Source organism: Asterias rubens, chromosome 6, assembly GCF_902459465.1.
Source record: "Asterias rubens chromosome 6, eAstRub1.3, whole genome shotgun sequence".
NCBI classification, from domain to species: domain Eukaryota; kingdom Metazoa; phylum Echinodermata; class Asteroidea; order Forcipulatida; family Asteriidae; genus Asterias; species Asterias rubens.
In genome coordinates, this window is record NC_047067.1 from 6,440,607 (window position 1) to 6,462,050 (window position 21,444).

Sequence of the window (21,444 nt, forward strand, 5' to 3'; positions counted from 1 at the left end):
CATATTGACAATAAAATAAACCGTATATTTAGTTCTCTTGACACTCTCCTCAAGATTCGCACTGAGCTCAACGCGTGGCCGAAAACAATTATGTTCAAATCCAATGTTCAGTTTTCAGTCGGAGTTTGCAATATTGCCACTACTACAGCAAAAACAATTGTGGAACTCACGAAATATCCAGTTTGTTGTTTTATATTCCATACTATGAGAAGAAGTTCTTTCTAGGTGTAAACAAATCTTCTCATCGAATTTTGGCCCGGCGAAGAGGAGAGGCCAAAGAAGGTCATCCGGTGTCATTCTGAGAGCTCACGAAAAAATGAGTATAAACTGCTCTCAAATGGCTAGTCGAGTCCTCAAAAATCTCCCTTAATCTACTACTATTTCGTCTATTAAAAGCAACAATTGAGAAAAGTTGTGACAGAAATACAAAACTGTTCAATATCCGAATCCCTTGTGAAGTCCAGTGCTGTAGTCCATTGATGATGTTGTATGCATGTTGTTTGCTGTCCGTATAATGAACTGCAGCAAGTGGTACGAGTGACTATTGCAAAAGTGGTAAAAATAAAAGCGCAAAGATGATCATGTCTCATTTGCATAACAATGCAAATCGTTCCAGGAGTGAGGAGATTAAAGCCCGCTGATTGGGTAACTGTCACTCTAAAGAATGTAGAGAATCTCGTCTGCGCCACCTGTCACACGCCATGCAATGTGTTGCTCTTTACCAGTTGCTCGATCTCTCATTTGCATAGCAATGCAAATCGTTTCACGGGTGATGACATTCAAGACCGCTGATTGGATAATGTCACTCCGAAGAATGTAAAGAATCTCGTCTGCGCCACCTGTCCAACCAATGATGCAGTGTGTTGCTCTTTACCGGAGTGAAGGCATTTAAAGCCCCCTGATTGGATCAATGTCACTCTAATCTCGTCTGCGCCGGCGGGCACGCGGCCTTTGTCAAGTGTTGCTCTTTACCAGTTGCGTGCTTGTACTGGTAGTGTCGCCATACAATATTCATAGGAATCTGCATGTAAACAAAATGAACTACTTATATGAGTTCTAACATCGAGGCAGCAAGATCATATTATGCGCAATGTATATTGGCCGCTGTACTTTTGATACCGTTCGTTTTTGTTTGCTTGGGTGAGGCCTTTTGTTTGATTGCTAATTAAATCTGTTTGTTTATTTGTTTGCTTCTTTCTTCCTTTTTTGTTGTTGTTGGGTTTGTTTGTGGGGGAATGGTTTGCTGCTCATGTTCGTTCCGCTATCGTGCAGACAATACCAACCTCATAGTTGTAGGAGTAGGCCCCCTGGGCCGATTTCACAAAGGTCTCAAATTGATCGTAACTTCAAATCAATCGTAGTTGCTAAGTAAAGTGTGATGTCACAATACAAATCTCTATGGTGATACTGAAAATTTGTCTTGCGATGAATTTTATTGCTTTGTGAAATCGGCTTTGTGAAATCGGCCCTGCAGGTCCAATGAAATGATGTGAAGTTGAATGTTACAATCAAACTTCACTACGGATCAATGAGAACCACACCCCTGTGGGATTGGCCTCCCTGTACTGCATTGCTTTTATGTTCTTACATTTGCTAAAACAACCACGTTCTCACGGGTTCCCTCCCACGGGAACTAGTCACGGGGATCGACGACACAATGCTCCCTGCCCCGTGATAACAAGACTGACAGCTGTTTCAACATGGCTGCGCCCGTGGAGAAGAACACGAGTGGCACAGAATCCGCAGTTATGACGACCGAAGTGAATAGTGAAAACCTTCGAAGGATTCAGAACACACTTGAAAAATTCACTCTATTCATGGAGCGCCATCATCGAATAGCAAAGATGAACATCGTTGGGTTTTTCACCGACAGAATGTGGGAGGAAATTATCGTGCCCCATTTTTCTGAAGATGTTGTCAACGAGATTGTGCACCTCTCTGAAGAAGATATGGCTGGGCTTCCCGCAGGGCGATGGCAGCCACAGGAAACGTGTGAAAATAAAGAAGGGTCGGGCTTGCAAAACTTCATCAATGAATGTTTAGAGAATCGGTTAGAAAATACTGATGTGTTGTGTAAACGTGAAGATGTTTTGAATGAAATTGAGGAGACACATGTCGAGATGGAGAGGTCAACTTCATTATCGGATAAGCATACGGTGGAGGAAGAGACGTTATTGGTGCACACAAGAGCACTGATGAACATGAAGAAGTGTCATGAGGTAGAAAGGATGTCAAGTTTCACTGCGAGATTGGCCAAGATCCATCATCTGCAACAGGTCAGGAGAACAAAAGACTTAGTTAGGGCTAGGCCTAGCCTATCCAGTGCCAGTGTCATTTTCCACCATTCATTCATGAGAGTCTATTTTTTGTCTTTTTCTCTTCATATATCAGCCTTTTTTTTTCATTTTAAAACTTTTTGACTAGTAGGATGTAGGACTAGGAGCTAGAAAAGTAAAATTAAATAATGAAGTTTTATAAATTATTATAAGGACAATCATGAAAAAAGTCTGTTGTGATTTCTTTTTATTTCTTTATCAAGAACTAAGTACTCCTAGAACTAAGGTTCAATCCGCTATTTACAGTAGCGGATCGAACCTCGTAGAGTCCAGGTACTACTACTAGGAGTAAGTTTCATCATGATCACTGTAGTCATGATGATCTGGCAACGGGTCAGGGACAATTAGCAGGAGGGTGCATCACATTTAAAGTAACATCTAGACCCAGTGACTGGGGCACTTGATTCCTTTTTTTGAAATTTTGACATTAATATTATCGGTCATCTAGCTAGATGACCGATAATGTCAAAATTTTGAAGAAAGGAATCCGATAAATGTCAAAATTTTGAAAAAAGGAATCTAGCGCCCCAGTCACTGGGTCTAAGTAACATCAGTGTTCACCTTGGTTGTCTGTTGAGTTGACTTCTTTACAGTAGAAATTACTGTGAAAAAAACATGATACCTTTGTGTCACAGAAATTTGTCTAACCTTTGTGAACTGTTATTCCCACAGATGGTTGATATCGGCAGTGGCAAAGGCTACCTTGGAAACTATCTAACTCTTCAGTATGGTCTAGATGTTATCGGCATCGACTCATCGGACTCAAACACTCATGGTGCCAGAGAAAGAAGCCAAAAGCTACTTGAGAAGTGGGAGGGGATTTCAAAGCACACCATGAATATTAAACAGGGGTTCGCCCCACCAGACACCAGGAAGGATACTTTCAAGGATGTTTACACCAAGAGAGCACTCAAGTTAAAGAAAAAGCAAGATTTTGATGGTCCTGCGGCTGCAATGGCACAGTCATCACTTGATGCTGGGTTAAATAAGACCATGAATAAACATGTGGGGAGTGACCAATCAGTAGTAAACTTTGAAAAAACAACTGTGGTGGTAACAGAACAACTTACGGAAGACATCCAAGCCTCAGATGTCAACAGCGTCCTTGGCCAATCAGACGGATTTGTAAATGAAGTCATGAATGCTCAACAGGCAGTTGACCAATCACCCGACACGTTAAGTGAGATTGGAAACACCAATTCTGAAGTCGATGTGATTAAAGATCTTCATAAGATTGATCTAATAAGTGATGAGAAGCACGAGATCCCATCAGAGAGACAAGACATTCACCACGACTCTGATTCCCAACCTTTAGGCTGTATATCAGCAGATATTTTTAGCACAGAGTCACAAGATTCACACAGTTCAAATCTATCAACTCGCCCAAGTAGTAATTGTAACTCGAAAATACAAGTATCAACTGAGGATGATAACATTCGTAAATGCAGGGAAGGAAAGATGAAAAAGCGCAGTAAAAAGGCGTTGGCTCAGAGCAGTGCAACTTTTTGCCCTGTCACAGCGTTTGTTAAACCATCGACCAGCCTGACTGGTATGGTGGCTGAAACTTCTCAGGAATTTGGAAAACAGCTGCCAAGCTCGGAAAGTGAAGTTGTAAGTAGCTGCATTGACAATATGACTGACTCAGTTTCAACCTTCTTTGGTTATCCTTGAATGAAGTTTGCCAAGGTTCATTCTTGCACTGTGTGTTTTAATGTTCTTAAAATAAAAAAAAATCTAAAAAGGGTGGGGTTAACTTGTAGTTTGGGTACTCATTAAAACCCATTACAAGTGTCTGTAAATATATATATATTTTTTTCTATGACAGGAATAGGATGGGCAATTCCACTTGAACAGAGGTAAAACTTCTGACACTGATGTTTGATAAAAAAACCAGACTTTTACCAATACTGTATGCATTCTGCTAAATGTGTTCTACTGCTCATGTATGTAGTACAATTATGACTGATAACAATTTGATTGTACTTTTCTTCTTCAACAGCCATTCATGTTGATGGGTCTCCATACGTGTGGAGATCTTGCGCCCTCGATGTTGAGGCTCTTCGTTCGCAACGACAATGCCAAGGTTCTCTTGAATATCGGCTGCTGCTACCACCAAATCACAGAGAGGTTTGAGACGGAGGGCTGGCATGTTGAAGGTCCGAGACCAGAGGTGTTTGGATTTCCCATGAGCAAATTCATGAGGTCAAAGGGCACTGTAATTGCCAGACCAGCCCGAATATTGGCGTGTATGGTGAGTTAAAACCCAAATAAAACTCCATATCGCTCAGGGGACATGCTACGCCAAAAACAGCCTTAAAGTTTAATATGTGGACGTTTGCTTTGCTTTTTGTATCCTACAAAAAGTACCCAACCCTTTAATAAGGCATTTGTTTTGAATTTGCTGAAAGGAAATTTGTTTAAATTTGTGACAGACCCAAAATGTTTTGGGTCAATGTCACAAAGGTTTAATAGTAGGATTTGAAACTTTGCATGGTGGAAATAAGATATAGAAGAGTTTGCGGTAACACCATGTAATAACAATCTCTGAATGAGTTGGGGTGGTTCTGAAAAGAACCGTTGGATTAACTTGACGTTTCGATCAGTATGCTCTGATCGTCTTCTGGACAGAAGACGATCAGAGCATACTGATCGAAACGTTGAGTTAATCCAACGGTTCCAGAAGACGATCAGAGCATACTGATCGAAACGTCAAGTTAATCCAACGGTTCTTTTCAGAACCACCCCAACTCATTTAGAGATTGTTATTACATGGTGTTACCGCAAACTCTTCTATATGTCACAAAGGTTGACAGAGCATGCTGTTTCAAGGCATTAACTTTATTCAACATTTCAACTTGGGTGCAATATACACCATCCTCTAAATCTCTAACCCTTGAGAAAATAATATCTCTCTGGGATTTTACCACTGTACCTCTTATTTATTGTGACAAGAAACTTGTTTGTTGACACGCCCGGCGGTCTATTAAAGTAAGGGTTTGACAGGCCTGCTGCTGTTTTTACTTGCATTTGGCGACCAGGCTTCTGTTAATTTGAACCCTGACAAAATCTACTCGGCGTTAGTAGAATATAACGCAATACAGTTCTCTATAAAGAACAAAATCTACCTGGCAAGTAGATGCACACATGCGGTTAGCGCAAACCAAATACCTCACTTTGCAATGCCTCAAATCCCATAGCCTTTTAACTGAACGTTTGTTATGATTTTGCCTCCCATGTTTCTTTTTAGGCAGCAGATAGGATTGCAAGTACCCAGGTGGTACCAGCGATGGGTCTGTTCTATCGAAGTGTACTTCAAGTGTTACTTCGAGATCACTTCAGAATCCCTCAAAGGTTTGTCATATTTTTAATAGCCAGAAATCTCCCCGAGGACAGTGGTCCACTGGCCAAATGCCACTAAAATTTCAACTCAGTTGTAATGTTGCCTCAGTAGTCATTCTGGCTAGTTCATTGTTTTCCCTTGCTATGAATGTGAAAGCTTCTACCTACACATTATTTATAGAAAAAAACGGAAAGTATGGAAAAGCTATATAGCTGGCAACTAGTGAAAAGACAAGTCCCTAAAAATGGCAAAGGCAAATCCTGGGTTAGCCTATCAGACGGCCATTCAAATTAATCATGATTTATGTTTACATTTTGTGTCAAAAAGTCATTTATTTTCTTCTGTTACTTCATTTGTCAGATCCGAAAATGTTGGAAAGCTTGCTCCAAAGTGTCACTCATTCCTCGAGTATGCAAGAAAAGCTCTCAGGAAACTCAAGTTTGATGACTCAAAGGTAAGTTATCAGTCACCTGCAATTTGTTATGAAAACTTTTACAGCCCTTTATCCTCACCCACCAGGTACACATGCACCCTTACGTATCTGGTATGTGGGGTCCTGCTATAACTGTTCTACTATTCTCATTTCTGAAGAAATTCTGTGGGGTACCACTTATATACAAAGAAAACCTTGGTGGGTAGCGTTGTTCCATTGTTTCCCTGTAAGTTGGAGTGTAAGGGCACCTACACACACCTACAAGTGGGAGTCCATTTTGGCGGTCGTAACCAATCTCTGTTTCAGTCATTGGCCAGTGATTAACCAATGTCCACTTCAACCGAAACACTTATTGATTACAAATGCAAAACACACCCTAGGTAAAAGTTCAGAAAGGGAAAGGAGATAGTCCTCCCATGCAAGAAATTATTGGGGTGTTTGTGGAAGTATGTTGATGAGGTTCTAATAATTAGTTCTTTATGTCATCTTTTGTTGAAGCAGCTTTCTGATGCAGACATCATTGCTTATTCAGAGCGCTTCCAGCCATATTTTTGCCACTTACAAGCGCTAAATCAACTAAGAGTTGCACTGTCACCAACAATAGAGGGCCTCATTATGTTGGACAGACTTTGCTACCTACAAGAGCAGGTAACTGAACTTTGTTTTTATTTTCCCTTCTAAGTTGGAAAGAAGAAAGAAACAAACGATCCACGATGCCATTTCAATTCTATGACAAGTTGTTAAATCTGAGAAGAGGCAACTGTTACTTTCTTTCATTTTTACCTTTTCAAGTTAAATTGATTACATATTTTGCTTTGAAGATTGGAATTTTGTTTAACCATTATGTCCTTTCTTATCCTCCAAAAGGCTAATGTTCGAAGGGCAGCAGTAATCCAACTCTTTGACCGGGTGACATCACCAAGATGCTATGCTATCGTGGCAACCAGCTAACCCAGCAGGCTACCAGTGGTATGATGCAGTTCTTCTTTTGGAACTTTTTAACATAAATATTTCTTCTTTTGTTGTCTCAGTTAGATGTGAACAACCCTCAGCTACAGAAACATTGACTGGGTCAGAATTTCCTCCACCCATTTTTTAGAAAACAGTCCTAAATGTTGTCTGGTCTCTTGTGTATAGTTTGAAAGCTTTTGCCAATAGCCTGTTTAAGGCAATTTTTTATCAATCTTTTTTAACATAACACCATGTCTCACCGATTTTTACAATACAATCTTTTTTCAATACCTTTTAAAATTATGATGTGAATTCCCCCCCCCCCCAAAAAAAAAACAGCCGTCGATTTCACAAAGAGTTAGGACTCGTCTTATCTCGAGTTAGGATGGGTAACTCTTACTAATTTAGGATTAATCTTAAGATCTGCATGCTACAGTGCAGGGTTAGGACTCGTCCTAAGTCCTAAGATTAATCTTATGTTAGGAAGAGTTTGGTGAAATCGACGGCTGATAACAAGGCAGATGATACATAGAAGTGACAGCATGACACCAAATTGTTTACAATTTATGTACAAAACATTATTTTATTGTAAAATGCATAACCCTGAGCAAAGTATTTTAAGCAAAACTGTCTCGAATCCCATCAAATGAGAAACTGTAAACGTACACATCTGTTTAAGACAGCCAGTGCAGGAGACAATGCAGCTTAATTTAATAGTAAAGCTACTTATACAAAATGAAGTTACTATATAAGGTATTTCTGTGGGGGTGGGGGGCAACGACCTTACTACCCCAGTGTTGGGATTTATTGAAGCCCTGCAAACACACAGCTGGAAAATGCGCGTCTACCATTTGTAGGTAAATGCATTTGTCTACATTTTGACTTCCGCAATGGGGGTCGGGATAGGTGTGTGCAAGTGCGATACACAGGCCTTGAAATAGTCCAATTGCTGTGGTGACCTGTGCTTTTGCTGACAAAACAGGGATTCTTGAATAGTCATTTCCAATACAAATTTATTTATTTGTTCTTCATAGAAGTGCCCCTTAACCGGGGAAAATTGACAAAGTTCAAAGTTCAAGGCCTGGGTACATGTCGAGGTTCTAGAGCAGTGTACAGTACATTGATGCTTTAACATCCAAAGAATCCCAGAGCCTTAGCGGCGGCCTAAAGCCTGGTTCATACATCCTGCTAAAATGCGATACAAATTTTGATGTCACATGGCTGTTTTTGCAGCAAAAGTTTCACAAGAGTTGAACACAGTTCAACTGTTTTGAAAAATTTGGCAAAATTCTTATCGCATTCGCAGAAAGTATGAAACGGGCCTTAGCCAAGGTTTGGAGAGAGTCCAATGTTGTGTCTTGACTGGAATAATATAAACTTCCATTGAGATAGCTGTGGTGGTAATAGCACCAACAAAGCTCAAAGAGCGCCTGAAGCCCAGTTCATACTTCCACCGAATGCGATACACACAAATCGCAATGAATAATTTGCACCAGTTGACTTGTGCTGGACTCCTGCGAAACATTCTATGTAAAAACAGCCCTGCGACATCAAAATTTGCATCGCATTTGCAGGAAGTATGAACCAGGCTTCAACCTGCTTTTGATTGGGATATTACAAAGGGTCCCCAATTCAGTATGTGTAGTCCAATCTATAGGTAATTGTATTCCAATTTGGGGTAGGTTTATATGAAAGATACAAAGAAATAATAAGTACATAAAATAATTAGTACAGTCCTTGCCAGGTAAAAATAACAACTTGAATTTATAAATCACGCTATCATGACGTCAGATCTATATATAGGCAGCCTATTATAACAATTTAAAATGATTATCATGGTTATAATATATCATAATTGGCAGTGATAGTAAAAATTGTCTCAAATTTGTCCCTTAATTAAGATTTGTCTAAATGACACAAGACAGTACAGCTGCAAACTCGCTTTTTAAGTCCAATCGCCCCAGTCATACAGTTCTCGACTATTGAAATATCATCCACTGTGGTTTTAAGTAGTGATATTAATACTATGCCAGTCTGAAATATATATAATCCGGGGCCAATTTCACAAAGAGGAAAAGATTGATCTTAACTGCAAATCAATTCTTATAATCAAAGTGTGATGTCATAATCCAAATCACTGTGACAATAAAAACAATTAATCTTCAAGATGAATCTTAGCACTTTATGAAATCGAGTCCTGGGCCCAATTTCTTAGAGCTGCCAAAGCACAAAAAGGCAGCTGAGCACAACAAAAATATGCTTACCAGAATAAGGTTACCAGCAGAGAGAAAAGGAGTATAAGGCTGTATCTGAATTGCGGCTACAGCCATGGCTATGAATGTTGCCTAGGACGTCCTATACTTCAATGCATGATGAGATGGAAGTCTAGCCGTAGCTGAGCTGTAGCCACCATTTTGGACACGGCATAAGGCAGTGTCCAAATTTGTGGCTGCAGCTGTTGCTAAGGGAAGCCAGTTTTTCCAAGCAACCAAAACGCTTATGGCTAAGGCTATGGCTGGATCACCAAATCAACATGCACTTGAGTGTAGACTGCCCTTAGCAACAGCTGCAGCCGCAGCCACCAATGAGAATCAACAAAATAGCTCCAGACTTGTTTCACTTCAAGCCTCAATTTAGTCCTGCAATCGATTTCACTAAAAGTTAGAACTAGTCCTCACTTGGGACTAGTCCTAGGAGATATAAAAAACGTATGGCTAGTCCTAAGTTAGGACAAGTAACTCAGTGTAAATCGAGATAAGACTAGTCTTAACTCTTTGTGAAATCCACCCCTGGTCTGACAACATCCGGGACTGGGCAGGCAGAAACACTGCCGCCCTCATACACCTGACGGAGAACAGAGACCTGTGGGGGTCCGTGACAACAGATGTACATGTATCCCTCATGGTTACCCCAACGACGAACACACCCATCACAAGATGAAGTGAAGTGATTTGTGTAAACAGGGAAACAAAATATACATACATTATATAGGTCAACAGGGCAGGGCCAAAATTAACTCATTAACCTCAGCTACTGTGTTTGTCGCAATCAAAACATTACATAGCACCATTTTCTTCATCTTTAGCCAAAAGGGACACACTTTTAACATTTCAGATTACTTTACCTAATTTAAATGGAAAGTCTTTATTATTATTTTATTTCTAGAAAGCAGGGCACCTTTATAACTAAATTTACATTCGGTTTTGAATGATAGGGTAACTATACAATCCTGCAATATGATATCACAAGGAGAATTCAACTACACCCTTCACAAAGTTCTGTGCACAGTTGTGCCACCCTACACACCCCTTTCAGTTGAGTGGTTTTGAAGGGTTGGTCAAAACGTTACCAAGAGTAGATGGGTTTATAATTGTTGAAAAGACATCCTCATTTACGATAAGTGTTTCACAAGTTAGTGTGTGTGGTGGTTTTGTTTTCACTGTACATTTATAAACCAAACAAAGTTAAATGCATAATGTAGCACTTAACTATTGTCTGGATGTTGCACAATATTTTCTAATTTATTCTGAGCAAAAATCTCGAAAAGACCAGGACAGAAATGATCTTTCAATTTAAACAATCGAGGTACTGTAAAACGAGGGTTGGTAATAACTTTTTATGTACAACTTTTTAATTTAAAAAAAAAAAAAAAACTGGATTTTTTTCTACAAAATTATTAGTAATTCTTTTTAAATACAAACACACACTTTTCATGAATCAATCCATTTGATAAGAGACTAAAATCTAGAATGATTTCGGCAGATGAAGAAAAGAAAATTTAGAAGATTTCTGAAAGTAGAAAAAAAAAAATAGGAGCTACGTGTTACACCTAATGATGCACCGTCTACATTAAGTCAGTGAACTGACCTTTAAGAACTTCCAATCGCTCTATTAACATTAGTTACATGTACCTTGGTATAAAAAAAAACACTTCTGAAAGTCATCTAAATTAAGTAGTTGTCTAAATTAAGTAGTTGTCAGTCCAAAAAATACTATATTATTTACATATACCTACAGAATAAGTTACGTTGTGTAAAAAAAGGGAGTTTTAGAAGAATACTGGTTTGTACAGAGATTAGTTTAAGTAGGGCATGATGTTTATGGTGTCCCCACAGAATTTTTAACGAACTTGATTTTTGTCTTTTTAAAATCCTATGTTAGGGGTAATCAGTGCATGCATGTATGCAAATATATGCAAATCTGATATGAATATTCATATTTTGTGAATGATAAAAGCCTCATTAATATTAATATGTGTGACTACTCAAGGATCCCACGTTTGTCTGCCAATCCTGCCATTGTTTGGAAGCCTTAACTTTACAAGGGGCATGTCTGTAGCTTTGTTGGTAGGGAGAGCTTGAAGGAAGTGTGTAAGGCCAATGCACTAAAAAGTATAAAAACAGATGTCACCATTAATTTGTATTTCCTTTTCCCCAATAATTCCACTCAAAAGCGATTGAAAATATTCTTCACCCACACTTAAGTAAGGGTTTCTATGACATTCATTGTTTAGGGAAACCCTTTTGTCACACTATGTGTAAATGGAAAAGACCAGACAAAATGGTTTTTAAACCGTTTATCCTAAACAAAAAGTCGAATAAAAACACAAAATATTTCTATGAAGTTTTAACTCCAAAACTAAGACGAGACTTTCACTTTGTGCTCAAGCTTTGCTTTAGCACATTGTACTTTGCAATTGCATAGTGGATTGGTTTTTGATGAATGCACAATCACACATGATATATATGCAGTGTGCTAGCACATAATTAATGCCAAGGGAGTTTTCTTAGGGCATGTCAGAGTAGTTCTCCTCGAGAAAATCTAAGGGTATCAACTCGGATCCGCATGATTAGCTTTGATAGAATGGTCTCAACATGGGCCCAATTTCATAAAGAGTGTACGCACATTAACCTGCTAAGCACAGGAAAATATTGCTTAGCAAAAACAGGCTACCAGCCAACATTCCAATCAGTTTACATTGTCAGTACTGTTGCCCCACTCATGTTTTGTTTAGCAAACAAAATTTTTAAGCAGTATCTTCTGCTAATAATTTTTTTTATGAAATTGGGGCATGTACAAATAGACCATCTGTATTGCGAGGATAATGTCATGTCCACCTCAAAGATGAATATCGGCCAGTGCATTCAGACTTATAAAAACTGAAACATTAATCTTGTTAATATTAAAAATTAGAATCACATATAATTAAAACATTATTAAAAAATATATATGGGTAACTCTTACAGCTTTTTTTTCTTAGTTTTTTTCTTCTTTGATTCAGTAAGTACTATAAACTGCCCATGTCGGGAAATCGTTTCAACTTCTTTGGGATGTCATCTTTGAAGAGTACAGGGTCGGCACGGAATTGGACTGTCTTCAGCGGCATCATCCCGTACTCCTCCGCGAAGACGGTGACACACTCCGAGCGTTCCACCATGTGGGTGAGGTCGGCGGAGATGATGTTGGAGCACTCGGGGCACTTGAACTTCTTGCGCGGGGTGACTTTGAGCGGCGGTTTCCCTGTGACGTTGGAGATGAGGAAGTTCATGGCCAGATCCTCGCAGTTCATGTGGTCGTCCACCCACGTCTTGATGTGGTTGGACATCTTGTGGGTGTACAAGAAGCTGAAATACTATTGGAGAAAATTGAGACACAATATTTATCTAAGGGTGTATGATTTTTTTGATTTTTTTTTTCAATGCATCAGAGCGGTGGTCAAGGGATCGCATCCCAAGTACATGCATGATATTTTATCCTTGGAAAAAAAATATATACATTAATGAGTACACGAGTACACATGGTGTTAGCTGTATTAAACATTACAGGCTTATATTTATCATTTCTCCTGATTTTTCTAAGGGCAAACAAAAATCGGAAAACAGACTTAAAGGCAGTGGACACCATTGGTAATTACTCAAAATAATTATTAGCATAAAACCTTTCTCGGTGATGAGTAATGGGGAGAGGTTGATGGTATAAAACATTGTGAGAAACGGCTCCCTCTGAAGTGCCATAGTTTTTGAGAAAGAAGTAATTTTCCACGAATGTGATTTCGAGACCTCATATTTAGAACTCGAGGTCTCGAAATCAAGCATCTTAACGCACACAACTTCGTGTGACAAGGGTGTTTTTTTTCTTTCATTATTATCTCACAACTTCGATGAGCGATTGAGCTCAAATTTTCACAGATTTGTTATTTGATGTATATGTTGAGATACACCAACTGTGCAGTCTAGTCTTTGACAATTACCAATAGTGTCCAGAGTCTTAAAGTAGGAAGACTATCACGCCTGCAAGTAATATGCCTGTAGATTTTGTTTTCCTGCGGGACTTGGAAAGTATAGTTCTCAATACACATCGGTGTAGTGGAAAAACAAAACCAAACCTTTAGTCCCCAAGCAATTAATTACATCTATTGAATGGTTATTTTGTTTGTATATGAACAAGAACTTCACCAGCTACTTTCATTATAAAAAACATTGACTCCATTATTAAGTTTAAGATTGCTTTAAAGATGAACTTTTATAACATTTAATTATTCCACTTTGTTTGTTACCCAGTACATCCTGTCTTTGTATTCTGTTGTGTTTTTGTCAAGAGCGCTTAGGGACATGTTTGATTTCTATGTGTTATGCGCTATATAAGAATGGTTAATTATTATTATTCTGCACTACAGATTGAATTGTCCTCATGTTGAATGCAAATATATTGATCAGAGCATGATAAACATTTTGGAGTTGTAGTTTTAAAGGCACTGGGTGGACACTGTTGGTAGTTACTCAAACTAATTGTTAGCATAAAGAATTACTCGGTAATGAGCAATGGAGAGCTGTGGATAGTATAAAACACTGTGAGAAAAGGCTCCTTCTGAAGTAACATCATTTTTGAGAAAAGGGTAATTTCTCACTCAAATATTAAAAGACTTCAGGCTTGAAGCCTTTTATTAGGCATCTAAAAGCACCCAAATTTGTGCAAAAAGGATGTTTTTTCTTTCATTAATCTCTTGCAACTTCGGTGACCAAATAAGCCCAAATTTTCAAAGGTTTATTATTCATTTTACGCATATTTTGGGTTACACCAGCGCAAATACTGGCCTTTGACAATTGGCAAACAGGTCCAGTGCCGCTAAGATGGATTTCTAAACAGGTTTCAGGAATTGATCTTTTGTCAACAATACCTTGTGGTAGAACGCAGCTCCAGTGAGTACCATAGAAAGGTCATTAGTCCACTCTGATTCATACTTCCATTTGTTCAGCTTCTCGTCCCATAGATGTAACCTGGCAGGATATCCAACTAGACGATCTGGGAACTCCCTCCAGACCTTTCACAAAAAAAAGAAAAAAAGAAATGGATTGAAAATAAGAGCGACAAATACTGGGATATAAAAAGAAATCCAGACTAGGGATGCTGTGGCTGACTCATCAGGATGGTTTGGAATCCTTGGCCCAACTTCATATAGCCTGAACATCCGACGTCACACTTCAAGGCCTGAAATAACGCCAGAGACCTGCCTCCAAAACCGTCGTGTAGATTCACCTTTGACCTCGGTCAATTCACATAGAGATTGGCAGTCAAGTTCTATTGCGGACCTGACAGCAGTGTACTGTTTGGGCATGGAAACCTCATGTCACTGCGCATATCCAATAATATCATTGTATCCAATGGAACCACTGGATCTAGCGGCGGGGACCTGTCTTTGCGGATAAAGACAGGAGCCCAGTCTAAACTTCATAAAGCTTCTTAAGTGGCAAATATTGCTTAATTATTTTCTGCAAAGCATTATCAGGACACCAGTCACTATATAGAATGCTATTTTGGCTGGTAACCTTATTCTAGTAAGCATATTTTTATTGTGCTTATCTACTTTGTGTGCTTAAGCAACTCTATGAAATTGGGCACTGGTCATAGCATTTTGTTCTAGTGCATAACTTCACTATACAAAGTGGTATACATATACTTCTTTGCCTTCCACCTCTTAAGTGCTCTGGTTCAAATCTCTTTGGGTGTTTCCAGACTTAAAAGACGTCAAGAGAATATAGGTTATCTCAAATCATTTGGTAAACCATCTTAAGGTATGCTCAACTGTACCTCGTAACCGAACTCCAACTCATCAGGCGTCAACATGAGAATGTCATCATCGATGGCCAGCACACACTCTGTCTCAATCTCATCGTAGGGATAGAAACGATTACTCAACTTGTTCTCCTTGGTCTGGACGACCTTCAGAGGCTTGTTAATCTTGGGCCACTTCTCGACTGAAACAAGAATCACACAAATAAAGTTTCTTAAATTGTCTACTATCACACAGAGGCAACTTTTGACAAGTGTCATGCAGTATTTTGTGATTTTTACAAATGTGGTTTAGGTAATTTTCCTACCAAGTATGGCAAAATAAAGTAATCAAATTACACATAGTTACTAATTCAATTTGTTTTTACCCTTACAGTTACACTGATTACTCAGTACTTTTCCTGAGTTCTGTGGGCAAAAAAGCTATGGCAAATCAATTAGGTGGGATTCGAACCCCTGATCTTTGCGATTGATCAGTAAAATCCTATCGAAGAGACAGGGTACCAGGTTAACTGAGTACCAGTAATACTCTTATCAAAGAGACAAGGTACCAGATAGACTGGATACCAGCCTACCTTCTGGTGGGGCTTTCTCCTGATTGTTCCAGACTACTAGCACCTTGTTGAGACTGGGGGTCAGCGAGATCCGACGAATGACCTCAAACAAGCTTTCCTCTCGGTCGTAGGTCAGGACCACGGCTGTGAAGCCTTGTGATTTGGGTGGGATTAGGGGAAGGTAAAGTGGACTGATTGCTCCGACCTGGACACAAAAAGAAATGAAATTACAAAAACAAATATTAATCAGCGACGATTCATAAGGTCTGGTATCTGGTATGGGAACATTGGGGGGATCCTCTGTGGCATATCGGCCATGGTATAGTCAATTGGCAGGATGTCGACTCAATGCTATTAGCTCATTAACTGCAATTTCAAACAAGTAATGATCAAAACGCCATTACATGATAAATTGGAACTAATTTGACAAAGATAATCAACATGGGAAAAAAAATGTTTTTAGAAAAGGAAAACAAAAAATCTTTTTGCCAAAACAAATATTTTGAAGACTACTCTTGATCAATACACCCAATTCACCATGAGCTCCCAAATATGCAAAAGCAATTTGTTTAAACCCGTAAAAAAATTGCACTAATGACCATATACTAGTTCCAACCCACAATGAGCTACAAGCCCCTTACACTTGGCATACGTCTTGGTAAATGTAATTCAAGCACTCAAAAACTTCTGTCAATTTCTTCACCCTATAAGTCAATTTACAACTTCTCACTTACCCGTGGCCTCGGCTCGTTCCAGTCAGTGTAATCTTTTGCCGTATAAGGGTACATCCTATCGTTTATAATCTGTAGCGTCGTCAAGGTGATATCTTTAATTGATTTGAAGTACTGTTGCCAATAGAAACGGCCCTGCCTTTGCAGATCTTTGATGTGGGACGGAGAGATGGCGCTTAGAATCTCTGGTAGCTCAGAAAGCTGCTCCTCTCGGACTATTACTGCGGCCCTGGAGGATGAAAATATCATGAAAGTTTTTCTCAAAGAATTTTTTCTTTCTTTTCTTTCTAAGTGAGCAGAGCTTAGCGTGGTGTGGGAGGGAATATTTTTAAAAAATTTGTAACAAAATGGATTAATCTCTGCTAGAAAGAAAAAAAACATTCATTCTGGAATTGGAATTTATATCCATTATGAAAGACAGAGACAACAGTTGTTTAATTTTTAAGCCCAAGAAAATAAAAATTTAAAACACAAAACTTATTGGCCAACATTGAAATTGTGTCCTTGAGTTACACTTAACTACACGCTTCTCATTACCCAGGGGTAAATGGGTACCTGTGAGGGCAGAGATGGTTATTGTGATTGATTTGGCTTAGTGCGCTATATACTCCCCAGGGAGCTGAGATGGTTTAAGGTATGAAATGTATGGCCCAGTAACCAAAGTGGGGTAATAATGTTTGAAGCAAATGATGATTCTTTGGAACTGCGCTATATGATTTAATCGATGTAAATTTTTTGCATCGGTGCAAAAAATAACATCTTTTGGTGATGAAAATATATAAATACCTCTGCCAATCGAGAACCTCAGAGAAGGGCATAACATAAGTATCGATCATAACGACTGGGATACAGCCTGCCTGCAGGGCATCACTGAGGGCAGCCTGACCTAGACGAGCTCGACGTAGAACCACGCAAAATGTGGCTTCCTGTAAAGAACAGAAAATACAAGAAAACAACATTTAGAATCAACAATGAGCAGATTGATTTCAACCTGGAAATACGTGTAATAGAAATGGTGTATGGTTTAATATATTTTTTTGGCTATTTAAAGCCGCTGGACACTTTTGGTACAGAACAAAAATTAAAGTTCACAGATTTACAAATAACTTACAGGGTTTACAGAAGGTAATGGTGAAAAACTTCTCTTGAAATATTATTCCATGAAATGCTTTACTTTTTGAGAAAACATTAAAACAATATCAATTCTCGATATTGAGAATTACAGATTTATTTTAAGCACATGACATGACACAGCGAAACGTGCGGAAACAAGGGTGGGTTTTCCCGTTATTTTCCCGACTCCGATGACCGATTGAGCCTAAATTTTCACAGGTTTGTTATTTTATATAGAAGTTGTGATACACAAAGTGTGGGCCTTGGACATTACTGTTTACCGAAAGTGTCCAATGGCTTTAGTGGCAATTTTTCTGATTTATCCAAGGGCCCCCAAATTATGGAAATCAGACTTAAGTAGGAAGAATATCATGCCTGATATTAAATATCATGCCTGATATTAATGGTCAAGTATCTTGCTTAAATGGTCTGGGTGGTCTGGGTACTTTTTACACAATGTCCACATATTTACATTAAAAACTTGAACAGTTTGAAGATAATGATAGTAGAAAGCTTCCCTTGAAATATTACGTGCTGACGTTCTGTAGTTTTGGAGAAATGAGTAAAACATTGTCACAAAAATTATTTTAGTCTCAGTTTTAGCATGTAAAAACGTATACATGAAAAAAAACAATTTGTCTCACTCACAGTCTGCAAGACATTTTCGTGGCATTGTTTTACTCATTTCTCAAAAACTACAGCATGTCAGCAACTAATATTTTATGAGAAGCTTTCTAACATTATCTTCAAACTGAGTAAGTTTAGTGTAAATCTGTGGACATAATGTTTTGTGTTGAAAAAAAGTACCCAAATCCTTTAAGGACACAAGTGATATGACCAGGACTCGAACCCACACTCTGCTGATAAGTAACACCAGAGCTTGAGTCTGGTGCTCTTATCACAACACGCCACGCCAGGTCAGTTTCGCCCTCGAGGTTTATTACTTGATGAAAGCAAATTTGACTGCGCTAACTATTCATCAACTCCTGTAATTTATTTAGGAGTTGAAACCTGATAGCCAGACATTTACTTCAGACTGTCATGACAGCTATTATGCATGTTCTGACGATGTTTTTTTCAAATCCAAAACCTCAAGGGATATTCTACATCCTCAGCTCTCAATGCATAAAGGTTTTATCCAGTCTAGAGTCTACAGAATTTTTCAGTTTCAAGATTAACCATAAGGGCATCCAGATTTGATGGACTTCTTCTTTAGGCCAAATAAAAAAAAGTACCAGTTGATCAACCCCTCCCTCATCCCTTTTTTGAGGCCGCATCCTTTTTTGTTTACGTATTTATTATTTTACTATTTTTTTTCTCAAAAAGACATATTTTTTGTTAAATTTACTAATCTTAAAAGAAAATTGTAACTAAATAAGGTAAGTGTTGACTTTAGACCACCTTGGGACCCCCTTTAAAAGAAATAAAAAATAAAAAATATGAAGGCCCTCATCCTCCGTTTTTTTGGAAAACCTGGACGATCAACTGGTATTTCTTTTTACCTAGCCTTATAAGCGTGATTCCAAAGACGAATGGATAGGACGCCATGGAATTATAGAACATCTGCATTTAGATGGAGTCACTGTGCATTTGTCTGCGTTTTGCTTTCATAATTCTGGCCCTTCGGGCAATTTTACTTCAAAACTCAGCGAGGGGAAATGAATTCAGATTATTGATATTTCCAACCAAACCAGGCCACTTTGTTTAATTACAGGAAACCATTCAAACCCAGAATTACGCCCTAAGCCTTGTTGTCGAAATAAGCTTAACAGGAAATGAATATATATGGGCATGTTTCACCCGACGACGCTGGTGTTTCATGTTTTGGTTTATGACATGAAAACAGCAACTTAGTAAGTTGCAGGTCTCAGGTCATGACTTGTAATTTTGCAAAAAGTACTTTTTTACTCAACATGCTTTTCAGTCATTCATGCAAACAATTATTTTCTATACTTTTTTTTTTTTTCTTCATATCTTCCAAAAAAACCAACAGCACTCTTTTTGATTTTGTCTAGCCAACAATTTCTGAGTGGATAATTTAAGGACTACATGCAGTTAAACATTTTTTGTGAAATCCAGGACCGTCAATATTCACAAATAGTTTACAGTAAAAAAAATCAGAATAATTTACATTTAACAAAAAATCTGTCCAGATTCGAGAAAACCAGCATTTCTGATTGAACTGGTGGACAACGACACGTGAGTCACCGTGGACTGTCCCACCCAAGTATAATACAAATATACCTGTGCTGAATGCATGAACCACGGTATGGAGATCTATATTCATGATGTTTTTATAACATCTACTTCAAGGGGAGAAAACTTTCTATCAGAACCTTCACTGGCCCATGTGGCCTCGTCTACATGTGTGAGTAAGATCATTCATCAAGTGGATAGGCAGCTGCTCCAAACCACAGAAGGTACACAGTGTAGTTCAATGTACGATGCAGGTTAACCCTCTAGTCCCTGCACCGCCCGAGTTTCTGAAAACCAATTTTCTGAAAACCAAAGATTCTTGCAGTAAACAATTGGAATCGTAGTTCAAGGCTTTTATCTGACTCAATGCTCAAACTAATTAAATGCGAAGGCGTTAGTTTTTGACAACATCGATGAAATAATTTAGCAAATTTAGTAAACACAAAGGAAACTGTATGTATTCATTATTAATATTGATATTGTCGAAAACTAACGCCTTCGCATTTAATTAGTTTGAGCATTGAGTCAGATAAAAGCCTTGAAAAGCTATTGTGTCCATTTTATCCTTACAAAAAAATATTCGAGAGCCGATTATTGTTCCCAATGGGAGCTTGTACTTTTATACAAACATTACCGAAAGGGTAAAAAATTGTGCATAAATATTAAGCTATCTTTTAAAAATTGAACTACGATTCCAGTTGTTTACTGCAAGAATCTTGAAAAATTGGTTTTCAGAAACTCGGGCGGTGCAGGGACTAGAGGGTTAAAGACACTGGACACTATTGGTAATTGTCAAAAACCAGTCTTCTTACTTGTTGTATATATCAACATGTACATAAAATAACAAACCTGTGAAAATTTGAGCTCAATCATTCGTCAAAGTTGCGAGATAATAATGAAAGAAAAAACACCATTGTCACATGAAGTTGTGTGCTTTCATATGCTTGATTTCGAGACCTCAAATTCTAAACTTGAGGTCTCGAAATCAAATTCGTGGAAAATTACTTCTTTCTCGAAAACTACTTCACTTCAGAGGGAGCTGTTTCTCACAATGTTTTATAGGCCTACTATCAACCTCTCCCCATTACTCGTAATCAAAAAAGGTTTTATGATGATAGTTATTTTGAGCAATTACCAATAGTGTCCACTGCCTTTAAAAGGTTTGGGTACTTTTTTGTAAGACACAAAAACCCATAGATTTATACTAAACTTACACGGTTTAAAGATTATGATCGTAGAAAGCTTCTCTTAAAATATTACTTGCTGAGGTGCTGTAGTTTTTGAGAAATGAGTAAAACAAATTTGACAAAAATAATTTTTGTCCCAGTGAGACGAAAATTATTATGATTGATACCAAAGTTCTGCGTTTCTGGCCGCAGCATTTGCAAAAGGACACCAACACTCAGAAATCTGAGAAAAGATCCAAGACCATGCATGAACCTTTCCCAGGTTCAAATGTTTCTGGGTTAGATTATCTAAACCATATTACTTCAAATGGAATCCTCTCTCAAAACAGTTTACACTATCAACAGCTGCAGTGCTTCTCATCAAGTTAGTTGTGATGGTCATCAAGTTGTTGGGAGTTTATAAAAACTCTTTGACCCCACCTTTAAAGATGTCACTACCATAAAGAACAGCATTTTAAAGGAACACGTTGTCTGGTCTTTGAAAGTTGGTCTTTAAAAGGTGTTTGAAACTGTTTGTTATGAAATACATATGG

At 38.3% G+C, this 21,444-nt stretch overlaps 2 protein-coding genes across 2 annotated transcripts in view; one reads left to right on the forward strand and one right to left on the reverse strand.

Annotated features, from left to right (window-relative positions):
- Positions 1 to 1,689: 1,689 nt before the first annotated feature.
- LOC117291572 (methyltransferase-like protein 25) lies at positions 1,690 to 7,411 on the forward strand. The gene is made up of 7 exons (XM_033773376.1): positions 1,690 to 2,276; positions 3,009 to 3,947; positions 4,336 to 4,587; positions 5,584 to 5,687; positions 6,037 to 6,130; positions 6,611 to 6,757; positions 6,977 to 7,411. The coding sequence occupies exons 1-7, from the start codon at positions 1,701 to 1,703 to the stop codon at positions 7,058 to 7,060; spliced, it is 2,196 nt and encodes a 731-aa protein (XP_033629267.1). The 5' UTR covers positions 1,690 to 1,700; the 3' UTR covers positions 7,061 to 7,411.
- A 1,856-nt stretch (positions 7,412 to 9,267) lies between these two features.
- The window catches only part of LOC117291505 (exostosin-2-like), a 35,026-nt gene continuing 22,849 nt past the window's right edge, over positions 9,268 to 21,444 (reverse strand). The window contains exons 5-10 of the mRNA XM_033773251.1: positions 17,202 to 17,341; positions 16,419 to 16,644; positions 15,706 to 15,889; positions 15,149 to 15,315; positions 14,238 to 14,381; positions 9,268 to 12,692 (exon numbers count right to left, since the gene is read on the reverse strand). Coding sequence (XP_033629142.1) covers positions 12,348 to 12,692; positions 14,238 to 14,381; positions 15,149 to 15,315; positions 15,706 to 15,889; positions 16,419 to 16,644; positions 17,202 to 17,341 — 1,206 coding nt within the window. The 3' untranslated portion in view covers positions 9,268 to 12,347. The remainder of the gene's footprint in view (positions 12,693 to 14,237; positions 14,382 to 15,148; positions 15,316 to 15,705; positions 15,890 to 16,418; positions 16,645 to 17,201; positions 17,342 to 21,444) is intronic.